This window comes from Cynocephalus volans, chromosome 7 (genome assembly GCF_027409185.1).
Source record: "Cynocephalus volans isolate mCynVol1 chromosome 7, mCynVol1.pri, whole genome shotgun sequence".
In the NCBI taxonomy this organism is placed as follows: Eukaryota; Metazoa; Chordata; class Mammalia; order Dermoptera; family Cynocephalidae; genus Cynocephalus; species Cynocephalus volans.
In genome coordinates, this window is record NC_084466.1 from 69,131,538 (window position 1) to 69,148,053 (window position 16,516).

The following is a 16,516-nucleotide window of genomic DNA, read 5'->3' on the forward strand; positions in this document are numbered from 1 at the left end:
AATTGCTGTTGCAGTGTGTGATCTGTTAGAAAAGTATTCCATGGAAATTCAAGAATCTTCAAAACATAGTGGTATTCACTACCCCCCTCCTCAAGTTACTTTAGTGGTGGCAAAAATAACAATTGTCCCCTGGGAAATGAAGCTCATTGCTATGGCAACTAATGAAGGTTGCATCATTCTAGGGCACATTTTTAAAAGCCTGGATTTCAACATGGGTAGACGCCCCATCTTATTTTATTCAGTAACTTAGCAACCTGTGGTATACTGTTTGTCGCCACCCCCAACCTTCCCTTTTCTCTCAGAAAGGTGACCTATATAGATATTATTTTATGGTAGGCACGTTCTCCTGGTGAATTTGGTTCTGTTCTTAGGTATGTTTATGATGACCTCATTTTCTGGACCAAAAATCAGGATACATTCTGTGACTGAGAAGTGAAGAAGGATTTTCCTTCTACCTCTTTGGCGGCACCCTCTGAGGTCGTGGAAGATGCTTTCTTTCTACACCGTTAGCTGTTGGTGTGATTCAGGAGTTTGTCTTTGTCTGTGGCCCTCTTTTGTTCTTATTCACTGATAGCTACTAATGTGCTGGTGACTCCCAAGTCTTCATTCTCAGTTCATCTCTCACCCCTGAACTCCAGGTAGGGAGTTCACTCTGTGACAGCCCTAACTGGATTGTCCCTAAACTCAGCATGTTCAAGATGAGCTCAACATTGCCTTCCACAAAAACCACTTATTGGTGAATGTCACCACCATGCACATGGCAGCCCACATCTGGTCAGCCCCCCAGCGCAGACACTCTGAATGCTCGAAGATCTGTCTTCATCTCTCTTTTGGACCCTCATCCTTTTTTGCCTGAATTACTACCCATGTCCTCCAAATCGGTTACTTCAGGGTAACTAGATTTCTGCCAGTCTTCTCTTAAATGAGCAAAAAATATGATTTTGTGACTGGCTGCTCATCCTCAGTGGCTCCAGTGGTCCTCAAAGTGAAATCCAGTATCTTCCGCATGGCTTCCAAGGCATTCGGTGGCCTTTTGCCTACTTCTTTGTCCAGGCTTGTTTCTCACTCCTCCTGCTTGCTCTTGCCTCCTCAGGCTGCTGATGCTGCTCCCTGCCAGGAACAGGCTCCCACTCCCTTTTTCCCTTCTGTTGGCTAATGCTGTTCATCCTGCATTTCAGACACTGTCATCTCTGAGAAGCATTCTCTGACATTCCTTGAGCCCTGGCTCTGTAGTCAGAGTTCAGCGCCCCCACATGCTCCCGTAACAGCATGGGTGTCTCCCTACCTTAGCTGGCACCTTGCTGTGTTGTGATGTTCTGTAGCCTGATTCCCAGTGGACTGTGAGCTTCCTGAGAACAGAGGTGGCACTTGTTTGTCTTTGTGGTTCCAGTGGGTTTCATGTACCAGTACCTAGTAGGTGTTTAATAAGTGTTTGTTGAAGAATTAATGAATCAACAAGTCAATGAATGAATGTACATAATTTTACTCGTGGGGCAGAATTCCTGACTTCTAGATTTTGATAGTCTTAGAAAATCCAAGTTGTTGTAATCCCTGTTTTTCATTGTGTCCATCAGTATAAGCAGACTCTTAAAGATTGCTAGCAAATAGAGCAAAGGGTATATTTTTCCAGGATAGGATTGGTGTGGTGCTTGGCCATACATATGTCTATTTGTATATGCATATACACATACACACATGCAAGTCAGTTTAACAACTATGTCTGACAAAACTCTACTGCTGGCTTATGCATGTCAGCAAAGTTTAAAACAAAGTCAAACACGAACTAAAAAATGGGGACTCTCAGAATGGGAGCATCTCTCCCAAGCCGGGAGGTGGGGGGCCAGGGCCTTAGCCACACCCCCTGACATCCACATTTAGCCCAGCGATGACCAAGCCACTGCTAGAAGCTTCCTGGTCTCCCTTGCAGAAATGAGGGGGGTGCCATGGGCCTCAACCATGCCCCCCTTCCTCCTTCTCCCTCCCTGTTTCCTTCCCCCTTCTCCTCTCCCCTTCCCCCCGCAACGGCTCCACAACATCTTAGAATGTAATAAAATAATAATATAAATAAATAAATAAATTTAAAAATAAATAAATCATTGGCAATAATTTTATACATCATAGTATATTTGAGGCTACCCTTATCAATTGTCCCAGTCACAATCCCCTAAATCACAGCCCAGAACTTATAAATCAGAATCTGCAGGAGGTGGAACTTGGTCCTGGGCATTTTTAAAAAGTACCACAAGTAAAGCTGATCAAAAGGGAGCTTCTAACTCCCCTGCTTGGTTGAACGTTTGAGTCGAGACCCCTCTGTGTGATCCTGTGTGATCGTATTGGCTACTAGGGTGAGGACTGTCCCTGACGAGGTCACAGCTGTCCTGGTTAAGTTTGTAACTGAGGTAGGCACTGGATCCGGTCCTTTGGGGAGAGTTGCGGGGGATGGAGGCGAGGTGGGAATGCCTTGCCCTTTCTTATTTCTTTAGGGTGCTCTTAGAGGCTGGAGCTGTGCAATTAGCATTTATAGTTTCTTCTCACCATTTCACCAGCACTGTATATAGACTTCTCATATCTGCCCAGCTCCCTTGTTGCCTTTCTGCTAGATTATGCTATTTTCAAAATAGCCCAACTGCTGAACTTACTGAGGCCCGCCGTGGGATACATCATCTTGTTATTTTTGAGATGAGCATTGCCTCTATCCCAGCTCTCCCAGTGTCTGTTTATGCCTAATGCTGGGACCCTGGTGGAGAAGGAGAGGGAGAAGCAGAGGTAGGACCCGCAAGGTGGACAGTGCAGTGTATTTAGCCCTATCGGGTTCCTGAGAACTCAGGGCTTTGTGTATGTGGTGAATGGACACTTTCTCTGCAATTCAGCAGTTGTGCATTTTTCTTCCCCAATATACTGACCTCTACTGGCTTAAGTATGACTCTTAATCATGGTTGATATTTTCTGAGAAATTTTTTCAAGGAAAAAGGTTTTCACTTAGTGTTTAAAGCTCTTCATGTCGATTTTTAAATATCATTTTCAGAAAAGTTAAAACTTCTAGGTGTTGTATAGTGGAATTTACATTTATTAGGAAAATTCCTAGCCTTCCAAATCTTACTTTGGACCTCTAGGATGCAGTACCTTTTTTCTTTTGTAAACTGCTGTTGTACCTTAGGAGATAAGAGAACAGATATTTTTATATGATTTTATTTTTAGATCTAAAAATTTATCAGTTGCCTTTAATACTAGTTGGTATGAGGAAGGCAATTTATTTAGTGAAGAGAGCCCTACCTAATAGGGTATTGTAAGAATTAAATGTATAGTATATATAAAGTGTTTTGAGGACTGTAATTCCTTTAGAAATGTTTGCTGCTATTAGAAACACAGCTGGTTTTTGTTTGTTGATCTTGTACCTTGCAATTTTGCTTAATGTTTTTATTAGCTTTAGTAAGATGTTTTGTGGGTTCTTTAGGATTTTCTGTATGTATAATTATGTCATCTGCAAATAGAGATAGTTTTACTTCTCTCTCTCTCCAATTTGGAGCCTTTTATTTGCCTAATTGCTCTGGCTAGAACTTCCAATAATATTGATAGCAGTGGTAAAAGTGGGCATCCTTGTTCCTGATTTTAGGAGAAAAGCTTTCACTCTTTAACCATTTAGTATGATGTTAGCTGTGAATTTTTCGTGAATGGCCTTTATTAGATTGAGGAAGTTTCTTTCTATACCTAGTATGCCGAGTGTTTCTTTCATGAAAGGTTGTTGAATTTTGCCAAATGCATTTTTATATTTATTGAGGTAATTGTGTGTGAATGTGTGTATGTATGTGTATTTGTGTGTTTCTTCATTCTATTAATGTGCTATATTACATTTATTTTCTTATGTTGAACTTCCCTGTTCTTCCTAGTCATAATCCCACTTGGTCATGGTATGTAATCCTTTTAATGTGCTGTTGAAATTAGTTTGCTAGTATTTTGTTGAGGAGTTTTGCATCTCTGTTCATAACAGCTATGAGTCTGCAGTTTTCTTTTGGTATCTTTGTCTGGCTTTGGTATCAGATAACACTGGCCTCATACAATGTGTTATGAAGTATTCTGTCCTGTTCTATTTTTTGTTAAGTTTGAGTAAGATTGTTAATTCTCCTTGTTTGATTGATCTCACCAGTGAAGCCATCTGGTTCTGTACTTTTCTTTGTTGGGAGCTTTTTGATTACTAATCTAATCTCTTTACTTGTTAGAGGTCTGTTGAGATTATCTGTTCCTTCTTGAGTCAGTTTTGGTTAGATTGTATGATTTACAAATTTGTCCATTTAATCTAGATTATTTAATTTGCTGACATTTAAGTGTTCTCTTATAATCCTTTTAATTTTGTAAGGTAAGAAGTAATGTTTCCACTTTCATTTCTGATTCAAATTAATTGCATCTTCTCTGTTTATCTTAGTTTAGTTTAGTCTTAGTTTCTAGTCTTTATTATTTCCTTCCATATGCTGGATTTGGGTTAGTTTGGTCTTTTTCTAGTTTTCTAAGGTATAAAACTAGGTTGTAGGTTAGTGATTTTCTTTTTCAAAATAGGCATTTACAGCTATAAATTTCTCTCTGAGCACTGCTTTCACTGCTCATCAAAAGTTTTTGTACATTGTGTTTCCATTTTTATTTATCTAAAAGTATTTTCTAATTTTCCTAGTGATTTTCTTTTTTCACTCATTGTGGTTTAAGAGTATGTTGTAATACATATTTGTGATTTTTTCCCCAGTTGTCCTTCTGTTATTGATTTTAACTTTATTCCATTCTGGTTAGAGAAGATACTTTGTATGATTTTATTCTTTAAATTTTCTGGGAATCGTTTTATGCCTAACATCTGATCTATCCTGGAGAATCTTTCATGTGCACTTCAGAAGAATGTATGTTCTACCGTTGTTGGGTGGAGTGTTCTGCACATTTGTTAGATCTAGTTGGTATGTAGGGTTGTTCAATCAAGTCCCCTATTTCCTTAGTGATCTTTTGTCTAGGTGTTCTACCCGGTTCTACCCGTTATTGAAAGTGATGTATGAAGTCTCCAACTATTATTGTAGCACTATCTATTTCTTCTTTCATATCTGTCAGATTGTTTCATATATTTTTGGACTCTGTTTGGTGCATATGTATTTACAATTGTGATGTTTCCTTGATGAATTGACACTTTTGTCAATACATAATGTCCTTCTTTGTCTCTTGTACCAATTTTTGACTTAAAATTGTTTTTATCTGTTATTAGCCAAGCCTCCCAGCTCTCTTTTGGTTACTATTTGAATGGAATATCTTTCTCTACCCTTTCATTTTCAAACTATTTGTGTATTGCGGTCTAAAGTGAATCTCATTTAAGCAGCATAAAGTTGGACCATGCTTTTTTAAATTCATTCTGCCAATTTCTGTCTTTTAGTTTGTGAGTTTAATTCACTTACAGTTAAAGTGATTACTGATGAGCACTTGTTTCTGCCATTTTGCTATTTGTTTTTTATGTCTTAAATCTTTTTTTCCTCAGTTCCTCCACTATTACCTTCTTTTATGTTTGATTTATTTTTTTCCTCATGTACCATCGTGATTCCCTCATTTTTCTCTTCTGTGTTTTTAAACTTATACAATCTAGTTTGAAATGATACCAACTTAGTTTCAGTAGTGTACAATGACTCTGCTGCTTCTTAGCTCTGTCTGCCTCCTTTTGCTGTGGTCACAAATTACACCTTTATGCATATATATAAATTCTTATTTTATGCATATATCTTTTAATCCATGTAGGAAATAAAAAGACAAGTTATAAACAAAATATATAATAATAGTAGCTTTTATATTTACCTATGTAGTGACCTTTACCAGTGATCTTTATTTCTTGCATGTCTTCAAGTTACCATCTAGTATCATTTTGTTTTAGCCTGAACAACTCCTTTTAACATTTGTTGTAAGGAAGATCTGCTAGTGATGAATTTCATTCACTTTTATTTGTCTGGGAATGTCTTGATTTCACCTTCATTTTTGAAGGCTAGTTCAGCCAGGTATAGAATTCTCTCCTGGTTGACAGTACTTTTCTTTCAGCACTTTAAATATATCATCTCACTGATTTCTGGCCTTCATGGTTTCTGATGAGAAATTGGCCATAACTGTTCTTTAAGATCTTTTGTATATGATGAGTCGTTTCTTGCCACTTTCAACATTTTTTCTTTGGCTTTTGACAATTTGATAATAATTTGTCAAGGTGTGGATTTCTTTGAGTTTAAACTCCTTGGAGTTCATTGAGTTTCTTGGATAAGTTTATTTCATCAAGTTTGGGAAGTTTTTGGCCATTCTTCAAATATTTTTCTGCACCTTTCTCTCTCCCTTTCTATAGGACTTCCATATTTCACTTGTTGGTACACTTAATGATGTCCCATAGTTCCTTAAGTTCCATTCATTTTCCTTCATTCTTTTTTTTCTTCTCCTCCGACTGAGTAATTTCAATTGTTCTGTCTTCAGGTTTGTTAATTCTTTTCTCTGTGTGCTCGAACCTGCTGTCAAACCTCTTTAGTGAATTTTTTATTTCAACTGTTGTACTTTTCAACTCCAGAATTTCTATTTGATTCCATTTTGTAATGTCTATCTCTTTATTGATATTACCTGTTTGTTCACATATTTTTGTCCCGATTTCCTTTAGTTATGTATTTCTTTAAGTATTTATAGCTATAAATTTCTCTCTGAGCACTGCTTTTACTGCCTCTCGTAAGTTTTGGTATGTTGTGCTTTTATTTTCATTCACCTAAAAGTATTTTCTGTAGTGATTTTCCTAGTGACTTCTTTTTTGACTCATTGTGGTTTAAGGGTATGTTGTTTCATTCCTGATTTCCTTTAGTTCTTTCTTCAGCTCTTTGAGCATACTTAAGACAGTTAATTTAAAGTTTTTGTCTAGTAAGCCCAATGTTTGGGGTTCCTCATGGATGGTTTCTGTCAATTTCTCTCTTTATTTTTTTTTTATGAATGGGCCATACTTCCCTGTTTTTTGTTTTGTTTTGTTTTGTTTTGTTTTGGTATACTTTGCAATTTTCTGCTGAGCACCAGACATTTTGAATGCAGCGTAATGCATTGAATGTAGTAACTCTAGAAATCAGATGCTCCCCTTCTCCAGGGATTGCTCTTCTTACTTGTTGAATGCTGTAGTTGTCCATTTGTTTAGTGACTTTTCCAAACTATTTTTGCAAAGACTATGTTACTTGTGTGTGTACTTTGGTGACTACTGAAGTCTCAGTTCTTTTATTAAGAACAGCTAAGAATTTCCTTAAGTACTTGGATCCAATAAGGAAAAAAAAATTCTGTCTAATTTCTTTTGAGAGACACTACTTAGGAAGGCTGTTAGCCATAGGAGGTTGAAACAATGGCCTGCTCTGTTTGTCTCTCGGTGAACTGACAGGCACATCAAAACCACACTCTCAAATTTTGGAGGACAAAGTTCCTACCCTGGCACCAGCAGGCCACTCCATAACACAAGCCATTCTCTCCATGGCTACCTGGCCTGGGGCTGGGGCATGGGCAGTGGTAGCTATTAAGTGCCAAAATTCACTGAAATTTACCATTCTTTTTTTTTCTTCAAGCATTCCCCTGGACACTGTGAATGTCTAACTAGACTTCAGAAATCTGAAATAGATGATTTTGACAGTTCTTGCCAGCTCAATAGTTAGTTGATTTGTTAGAGGGTCTGATTCTTGGATTGCCCTATGCTGCCATCTTCTGTGATGTCACTCCTGTATTGGTTCTTACTGAGATAATATTATCTCAATATTGCAATATTGTACTAGTATATATTGTAAAAAGAATTTGTTTAGGAGAAGAGTGGACTGATATGTGTATGAGTAGTGTATGTATAGTTGCTTTTTACAAGTTATTTACCATTTTACCTGTCCACCTTACAAATTAGATAGTTGACCAAAAAGACTGAATTTTGCATGTGTATTGTTGCCACTGCATATCACTACATTGTAATTTGTGGCTCTGCAGAGAAAATGGCATTTCTTTATTATGTCTGTAGTTGGTCCAGTCTTTTCCTGTTACCCTTTATAGGAGATATACTGATTAGCTGGGAGGAAAATATACAGTACAATTTAAAACTTAGACCAGTGTTATAACTTAAATAGTCTCTTTAGGCAGTGTCCAGCTCTCTCTGAGATAAAAATCCTCAGTCTCTCAGTCTGCATTTTACTCTGGGATGGTTTAAGGGTTTGGGGTGTGGTGTGTGGCCTATGTGATCTCCTGGCAGTGGGAAACTGACCATTTCCCTTGGTTTGAGTCTGCTATTTCCTCTGATCTCTGGGGTAATATCCCTTAACCTCCTAGTTATGTTTGCCTTGCTGATATGTGCTGATGATGTACTGGCTGGTATAACTCATGGTTGGGCCTTTCTAGCTGATCAGAACCTAGTGGTGCTCCCCAGCTGGCTCAACCTCTCTTTGGTTCCTGCTCCCTGAGCTCTCCTGGGTGTCTGCCTTGTCTCTACCCAGCTTGCTGACCTGGAACTTCATCCACAGCCTTTGCTGCAGGATCATCATATTCTGTAGCCAGCCCCATGGCTAGCCCACTAGCTCAGAAAATCTGAGTCTCCAGTTTACCATTGCTTGACCATGCTTGGAAAAACTGTCTCTCGAGACAATGGCCAGTCTTGTAAGACTATGGACTTACTTTGTAATCTTTCTGTTCATGTCAGATTCTGCATGTTACTTCATTTGATCCCTTTGCACTTCTTTTACTAGTAAAACATAGTAGTTCCCCAGACGGACAGATGCTTCGAGAAGACTAGGGGAAAGGTCAAGCACTTGGAAAGAAGGGCTGACTGGTTAGCTCAGTTGGTTAGAACATGGTGCTGATAACACTAAAGTCCATGGTTTGATCTTTGCATCATCCAGCCATAAAAAAAGCAAACACACAAAATAACAAAAAAAAGCACCCAGGTTCCCAAGCCTCAGCCATGCCCACCCACGTCCACATCCAGCCCAGCAACAACTGAGCCACTACCGGAAACTCCCCAGACTCCTGAGCTGGAGTGGGAAGAGCCCCGCAGGCCTCAGCCATGCCCCTCCACTCTCCTCAACCAGATTAGCAAAGGAGCCAGCCATGAGCCAGCTCCGCCCCTCCACCCACACCTCCGTCCCTTTACCCCCACCCCCACTGCTCCACAACAACATCTTAGAATGTAAAATAATAATAGTTATAATAAATAAATGTTAAAAATAATAATAACAAAAAAACAGACAAAACAACGTTGAAAATAATTTGTAAACAGTGTCAGTTACACATGTGTGTATATATACATATATGAGGACGTTATTTAAACAATCAAATGTAATTTTAAACATACAGAAGCCTTAAATTTAAGGAATATGGGATCTTTAGAGACTTATATGTGGTGTGTATATATATTATATGTATGATTATATTATGTATTATATAATATAGTTAGGATACATATATATTTGATAGTAAGAGGTTTGGTTTCTGTGTATTAACATTTTCCTATGACTAACACTACTGTGATTTCATGCACACATTTTCTTCTGTTGTAGGACAGTTCGTGTTTGGTTAAAGAGAGACAGTGGACAGTATTGGCCAAGCATATACCATGTAATGCCTTGTAAGTATCTGGATCTCTGTCTTGAAAAATGAGACATGCACCCTAACTCCCCTTTCTTCCCAAATTACATTCTTTGTCTTCCCAAGTAAGGAAACTGAAGGTTGGAATTCTCATTATAATGGAAATTACCATGTTAAATCATTTAAAATTTTCTAAGGCTTTCACTATGTAAAGTAAGAAAATTGTTCTGAAATTGACTATATAGTTTCTGAATAAGATTAATGGAAGAAGGACTACAGCACATAGGCTCTCTGAATACAGCAGTCTGCCTCTGTTTTCCAACTTTTTGTTTGACTGTTTTGTAATGTATATCCTTGGACAATTTAAAATTTTTTCTAATGATTACATTTGTGAAGTAAATTTGTCCTTGCATTATTTTTTGTTATCATTTATTCAAATTCAAGACATTTAGCATTGACCATTCAGCTCTCAAAAAGATTTGGTTGGGATTGAAACATTCTAATTAGAAGTCAGTCTCATTTCCACAAGATCTTATCTGAGAAATATTTCCATGTACTGATAAATAATGAATCTTCTAAATATACTTTTTTAAAAAAAAGATATGAGTGCTACTTAGACTGGTCCACTGGCAGAAGTTCCCCTACAGGTGGAGAAGAGCTAGCTCCCCAAAATAGGAAATTTCTTTTTATTCTAGCGTTTTAGCTATAAAATTAAGTTTGGGCATCCTATTCTTTGTTTATGTTAGTGTAAAACAATTATTGAAATTTATTACCACTTGTATTAAACATTTTCCTTATTCCTCTCCCTTCAAATCTTAATTAAAATTGACCCCCTAGAAAAATCTCCCAGGTTTGTTGTTTGAGTTCATATACCCTCTAGCTTGCTGCAGTGTGCACTTCATCCCTTGATATAAGTACCCCAGTTTCAGAAGTATGTACACTATGTACAAACAAAATAAATTCATGCTAAATTGTAGATATGATTAAGTTTATGCCTCTGGCAAAAGAGTACCATAATAATTCAAGCAAGAATTTTGCCTCTTATGAACAAATGAATTACTAAGGATGTAATGGTTTTCAATGAGTTTCAAATTATCTTTGAGGTTTTGCATGTCTTGTACTAAGAAGTTGATAACCATGAAGCTGAACTAAGTTTTTAGCCTTTTTTCTGTGAAAAAGAAACTTCTTTTAATTCTGAATACTATATTCTCCCTTTACCTGTTGTGCTTCCAGAAGCACCATTGTACATTATAGGCCCAAGATGAACTTTTTTTTTTTGCCATAGCAGTAATGAGGGTTTAGGTAAATGGAAAAGGAAGCGAATTCTGTGATTTTTTTTCTTTTCTTTTCTCTTTTTTTCTAATTTTTAACTGATAACTAGTCTTTTCTCTGGTCTTGCTTCTTCATCAAACTTGGCACATTTCTAAATGGAAGAGATGGGGGAGGGCCTTTATCCACCGAGCTGAAGTTGGCCCCAGAGATCTCTGATTTCCACAACTGTGCAGACAGGAGAGGCAGACCTGGGTGAAATGACAGAGGTTTGGGGGTGGCAAGCAAGGGATCTTCTTGAGATGAGCATTAATAGGAACCTCGTTAAGGCACAGGATCCTAAGCAATTGCTTACCCACCCCCTTCCCCAGACACACATACAGGAACATTTTGGTGTCATTCTCTAATGCTCTCTTTATTTGGACATCACTAAGAATACAAGGAAGTCTCTAGTTACATTTTCATCTTTTATTAAGCTGTATGCAAGAGTAAAGGTTGCTGTAGCTCGTACACCTGGCAAGGGTGCTCAATAAATTCTTATTGAAGGATTGAGTCTGATAATAAAGATGAGTTTCCCTGAGAACATTGTCATCTATTTTCCTAAAGACTGAACATGAACTTCGAAAAAGAGGACCCTTAATTATTTGTACATTTTGCCTATGGTGTTCTACTAAAGGGACTAAAAAAGGGATTACTTTGCTATTCAAGTGTAGTCTGTGGACCAGCAGCATCAGCATCACCTGAGAACTTATTAGAAATGCACCACTGGGTTCCACCCCAGAGCTACTGAATCAAAATCTGCATTTTAGTAAAATCTCTAGGTGATTTCAGTGTACACATGCTAGTCAATCAAACATTTACTGCGTACCCATTGTATACAGGCCACCGATCCAGGTGCCAGGGATTTGCAGATGAATGAGGTACATGTGGTCAAGATGATTTCTTTAATTTTTCATTGTTGGATGGTTCTATTACTGTGTAGAAGTTAGTGGGAAAAAAAAGGCTATGTCCTTCACAGTTGGTCAGAAAGTGGCTTTTGTGTTTCTGGGAACCTTATGCATTCAGATGACATAGTAACTGACCTCTGAGTAAGAATTTAGTCTTTATTTAACTTGAGAGAGGCAGAATCATTTCCATCAGTTAGAGAACATGAAATAAACTTGAGTTTCCAAGGGATTGTTATTCAGTCCTTTCTATTGAAAGGTCTTTAGTTAAGAGGTTACTCAGTATTATCCTTAATTAGCAATTATGTGGTGTTAGTTACAAAATAAGTGAAAAGGTACAATCTATCCTGAGGCTAGAATATGGACACAACAAAGCAGATATGACTATATTGTGTGTTTATACCGGTAGATAATAAGTACTATTCCAAATACAGAACACAGCAATAAGGAAATGTTCTGCACATTTATCAGCACCACACTCTCCCGAGTAAGCCATGGGCCGGCCCATGTTCTGCACATTTAAAATAATGGCTTGTTTATTTTGTCCATTAAGATAACTCTTAGTGTAGTATTTGTCATGTTCTGGGCAGGAGGGTAAATGTCTTGTAGCTTTGAGAATATTTGAAGTTTAATGGAGGGAAGGGCGTGGAAGGCACTGGAAGAGGCAGAGTAGGGAGTGAAGGCCAAGTTTGATGACAGGGAGTCAGCCTGAAAGGCGGAGTATGACAAGCTGAGTGATCTCAGGGAAGTGGCAGACAAGAGAAAGATGAAGAGCCGACACATGATCAAAAACACAAGTGCTGCTGTGGAGGTGTCTTCATACTCTGTCTTTTTTGAAGCTCCTCCTCTCCCTGTAGGAGGCAGCCAGAGGAAACCAGATTCTCCTGGTTAAGGCTGCTTACCTCTGGGCCAGTCTGATTTCCCCAGGAATTTAGAATTTGCAGTAGGAAATGCTAATCTCATCCTAGGCCGACCTCTTGAACTGGGAACATATAAACCTAGGAGCTGTTGGGTGTTTGTGTGCGTAGAGAAACAGTGAAACCTGATCTACAGAAAAGGTAGGATGAACTAGGGGGAAAGGATCACCTGGCTCCCAAGGGAGAGAAAGCCCAAGCATCTGATGTTCATGGTTTTCCTCTTCATGCTCCTAGTCCTCTGAGAATCCTGGTTGTTCTGCATTTGAGTCCGACAGAGGTCCCCCTCTCTTTTGTGCTTAAGTTCACCTGAGTGTTTTCTGTTAGTTGTTACTGTATTTGACTGAGCCTAGCCTTGATTGTATACTTCCTAATTCCTGTCTCTTCAGTTCCTCCTGGATCTGAACAAAGACTGAGAAAGGATGAGCCAAGGTCCTGTTGGCACCACTGTGGTGTTGAGCTGAACATAGTCTGGGAAAGGTGAGAACATGTAAAGAAGGAAAGCAGAAAGTATATTTATTCTGTGTAATTTCTTTGGACAGTTTATTCAACTACTATTAGATGTTTTCTCCATACCCAGCACTGTGCAGTGTACTAAGGATATAGTGGTTAAATACAGCAGGCGGTCCCTGCCTCCATGAGGTTACAGCCTGGTGGGGAAGGCAGACATTGAGTACTAGCCATGACATGTGATGAGCATTGTGACACGGGATGTAGGCATAAGTAAAGGGGACATGGTTACAAAGTCTCCCTGAGGAAAGCCCATTTTAAACCCTGCTCTCTATAGAGAATTTGGGGTGACTGCTGACTTGTTTTGTGGTTTCCTGTAGGCTAGTTGATTTTTATGGATTAATGGGAAATCAGAGCATTTCCTTATCAAATATTCTCTCAAAAAAGAATTTCTTCTTAGTGTGTCTCACTGAGTAGCTGCTAATTGCCCGAGACAACCTCAACTTACAACCTACCCACCTGGGAGCCTGCCTGAGCTTGTAAACTGGAGAGGGGCCTTCCTGAGTTTGTAAACTGGAGAGGGGCCTTCCTCAGGGTACAGAGTTGAGGTTTCAATTGCAGCCATAATGTGACTACTTGTCTAGGCTTCTAATAGACATCATTTCAACTACCACATTTGCATCACCCCGCAGAGAAATAGCACGTGAAAAGCACAAGCATTCCTGTTTTCATGCTTTAGTTATTTTGGATTTACTTTACCAACTAGGTTTGCCATTCATAGGGTCAGACAAAGGAGAGGTGAGAGGAATCTCAACACCAGCTAGGGTGGCAGGTGTTGGAGATTTTTCTCACTTTATCAGAGGATTGGGTGTCATGGCTGTGCCTTTATTGCCAGCTTCTCCCCTGGGTATGGAGAATAGCTAAATCAACTTGGCTGCCAAAGATGTAGTGAATAGGAGGCTTGGGAGGGACTGAGTCTCAGGCCAGAGTGTGTTGGAGAACTGGAAAACCTCTGTGGATTCTGATGTTGCCAGGGCAGGCAGGTGGGATTTACTCTGACTCCTAAATGTTTATGAATTAGTCCCTAAAGCAAAAGAGAAGAAAATTTTTTTTTCAAATGTAGTTACAAATAAATAGGTACACCTCCCATAGCATTAAAATAACCTGCTTAGTCACCTTTCTAGCTCGCTGCCTGGTCTGAAGTTGTGGCTGGGCGCCTCTGTTTTCACAGAAGTATGGCCACCTTACTGTCTGATCAGTTAACTTTAAAAGTATAGGAACCCAAGTCCTCACTGAAACACATAATTCTGAACTGTCTGCCTCCCAGTTTTTGTCAAAAGCCCAGCTAAGAGAAAGACTGTGGTAGGCAGCATGAAGGATATTCAGTTTGACTGCCCATCTAAATCCTGGTTTTCCACTTTGTGTTAGCTCTCTGCAGAAACGTCTTTGCCCATCGTGCCCTCTGCTGATGCTGGTGTGCACATTACATGAACTGTTTTGTGGCTCTTTTTAAAATATATTTAATTGTAACATATTGATTGTACCTATTATGGGGTACAGAGTTATATTTCAATATATGTATACAAAAGAGTTATATTTCAATACATGTATACAATGTGTAGTGATCAAATCAGGGTAGTTAGCAGATTCATCACAAAAATTTATCTTTTCTTTGTGAAGAGAGTGCTTGCTCTTTTAGCCATTTGACAATATACAGTAAGTCATTTTTAATTATAGATGTCTAGCACCACTGTATACCAAAAGAACTTATTTTTTCTTTCTTTCTAGCTGTAATTTTTTGTTATGGCTCTTTTCAAAGTAATTGATGTAAAATGCAGCGCCCCTTTATGAGAAAGCACTAAGGGGAATGTTTTTCAGATATGGGGGAAAGGAACCCTTTGCTTTCTCTAAGGCAGAACTTCCCGCCCTGTGTGCCACAGCCGATTGGTGTCGTCCAGGTGGATTCCAGGTCCCCTGTGAACTGATTCCCTTGGCTGGGCAGCGGGGCAGTGCAGGGGAAGGGGTTAGTGTCTTCCATTTACTCCAGTGTCTGTACAGCTGCCAATTTCTGTGATTCATGAGGTGAAAAGGTTGGGGGCAACAGCTCTGAGTACCTGGTACTTGGTACACGGAACTTACAAAGTTTCCCAACACATCTTTATTTTAATTTTCCTTCTATTCTTCTATATATTTTCCTTAGTCATGACTGTTTGCTTATTTCTATTGTTTGATTTTATTGTATCTGCTTTTTAAGCCATTTCAAATGCTTTGGGAAATGAGGTGGGCATTGTATTAAATAAATTGTCTTAGTTAAGATGGAGAGAGAAGTGAAGTTTGAACATAGTCTATTGATTATATTAAATTAACTCCTCAAGATGCATTGTTTCAAATTTGAGTACTCAAAATAGTGTGTAGGTTAGAACCTGTGCCTGGGTGGGAAATTGGAATTTGATTTTCATTTTTGCTACCAATTTGCTAAGTCACTTTGGGCAAGTCCTTTACGTTTTCTCTGCTTTGAAGCATAAGAGAAGCATAACAGTCTGTTTTCTCTGTTCTCAAATTTTCAAATATATTTTAGTAATTAGATATATCAAATAACTGTAAAATACTTTCAGGTTCTTGGTATTTAAGAATATATACTATCATTGCTGATATTAACCCAGAGTTATTAGGAAAAATTGGCTAATATGTGATGTCGTGGCTGGTTTCTTTTTCCCATGTGTTGGAACTGTAATCCTAAGGCAACAGATTACTTGAAATTGGGGATTTAGAAGATTAAGTTGATTGATATATTCATATGTTTTATATGTGGAATGGAAATGAGCTATTTTGTATGTAAATTGCAGATGTTAATTTTCCCATTAGTGAGGAGGACTTTGAATAATTAAAGACTGTGGAGGTGGTTTGTGTGCTTGTCCCATTTCTTCTGCTGGGTTCATTGTAGTTCCCAGTAAAAAGTTCATGTGGATAGATTAGTGGTAGAAAGATATATAAAGTTATGAACTTGGCAGTTCTGTTTCTATAAGGTAGTGCTTGTTTGGGTGACTTTTAAATATCTATAACTCAATTGAGAGAATTTCTTGGCAGACTGGGAGAATATGTGTATAACTGGGAAATGTTCATCCTTTTGTCTTTTTTACCTTATTTTAAATAATTTATACCTTATTTTAAATAATGCCTTGGTTCCTCGTTGTGAAGTATATTGCTCCATTTGTTGGTTTCTTTTTGGTATAGACTGTATTATGGAGCCATGTGTAAAAAACAACTTACTGTTTTTACTACTTGTATCTTTAAAAATAGCAATGTAATATGATCTTTTAATTCTGTATTTACTAAGAAGAAAATGTACCCAAGGAACTTTTGATTTTTAGTGAA

The 16,516-nt window shown here is 38.3% G+C and overlaps 1 protein-coding gene across 1 annotated transcript in view; it reads left to right on the plus strand.

The window, feature by feature from the left end:
• The window catches only part of WDFY2 (WD repeat and FYVE domain containing 2), a 158,602-nt gene that overhangs the window by 63,841 nt on the left and 78,245 nt on the right, over positions 1 to 16,516 (plus strand). The window contains exon 2 of the mRNA XM_063102862.1: positions 9,537 to 9,604. Within this exon, the coding sequence (XP_062958932.1) occupies positions 9,537 to 9,604 (68 nt within the window). The remainder of the gene's footprint in view (positions 1 to 9,536; positions 9,605 to 16,516) is intronic.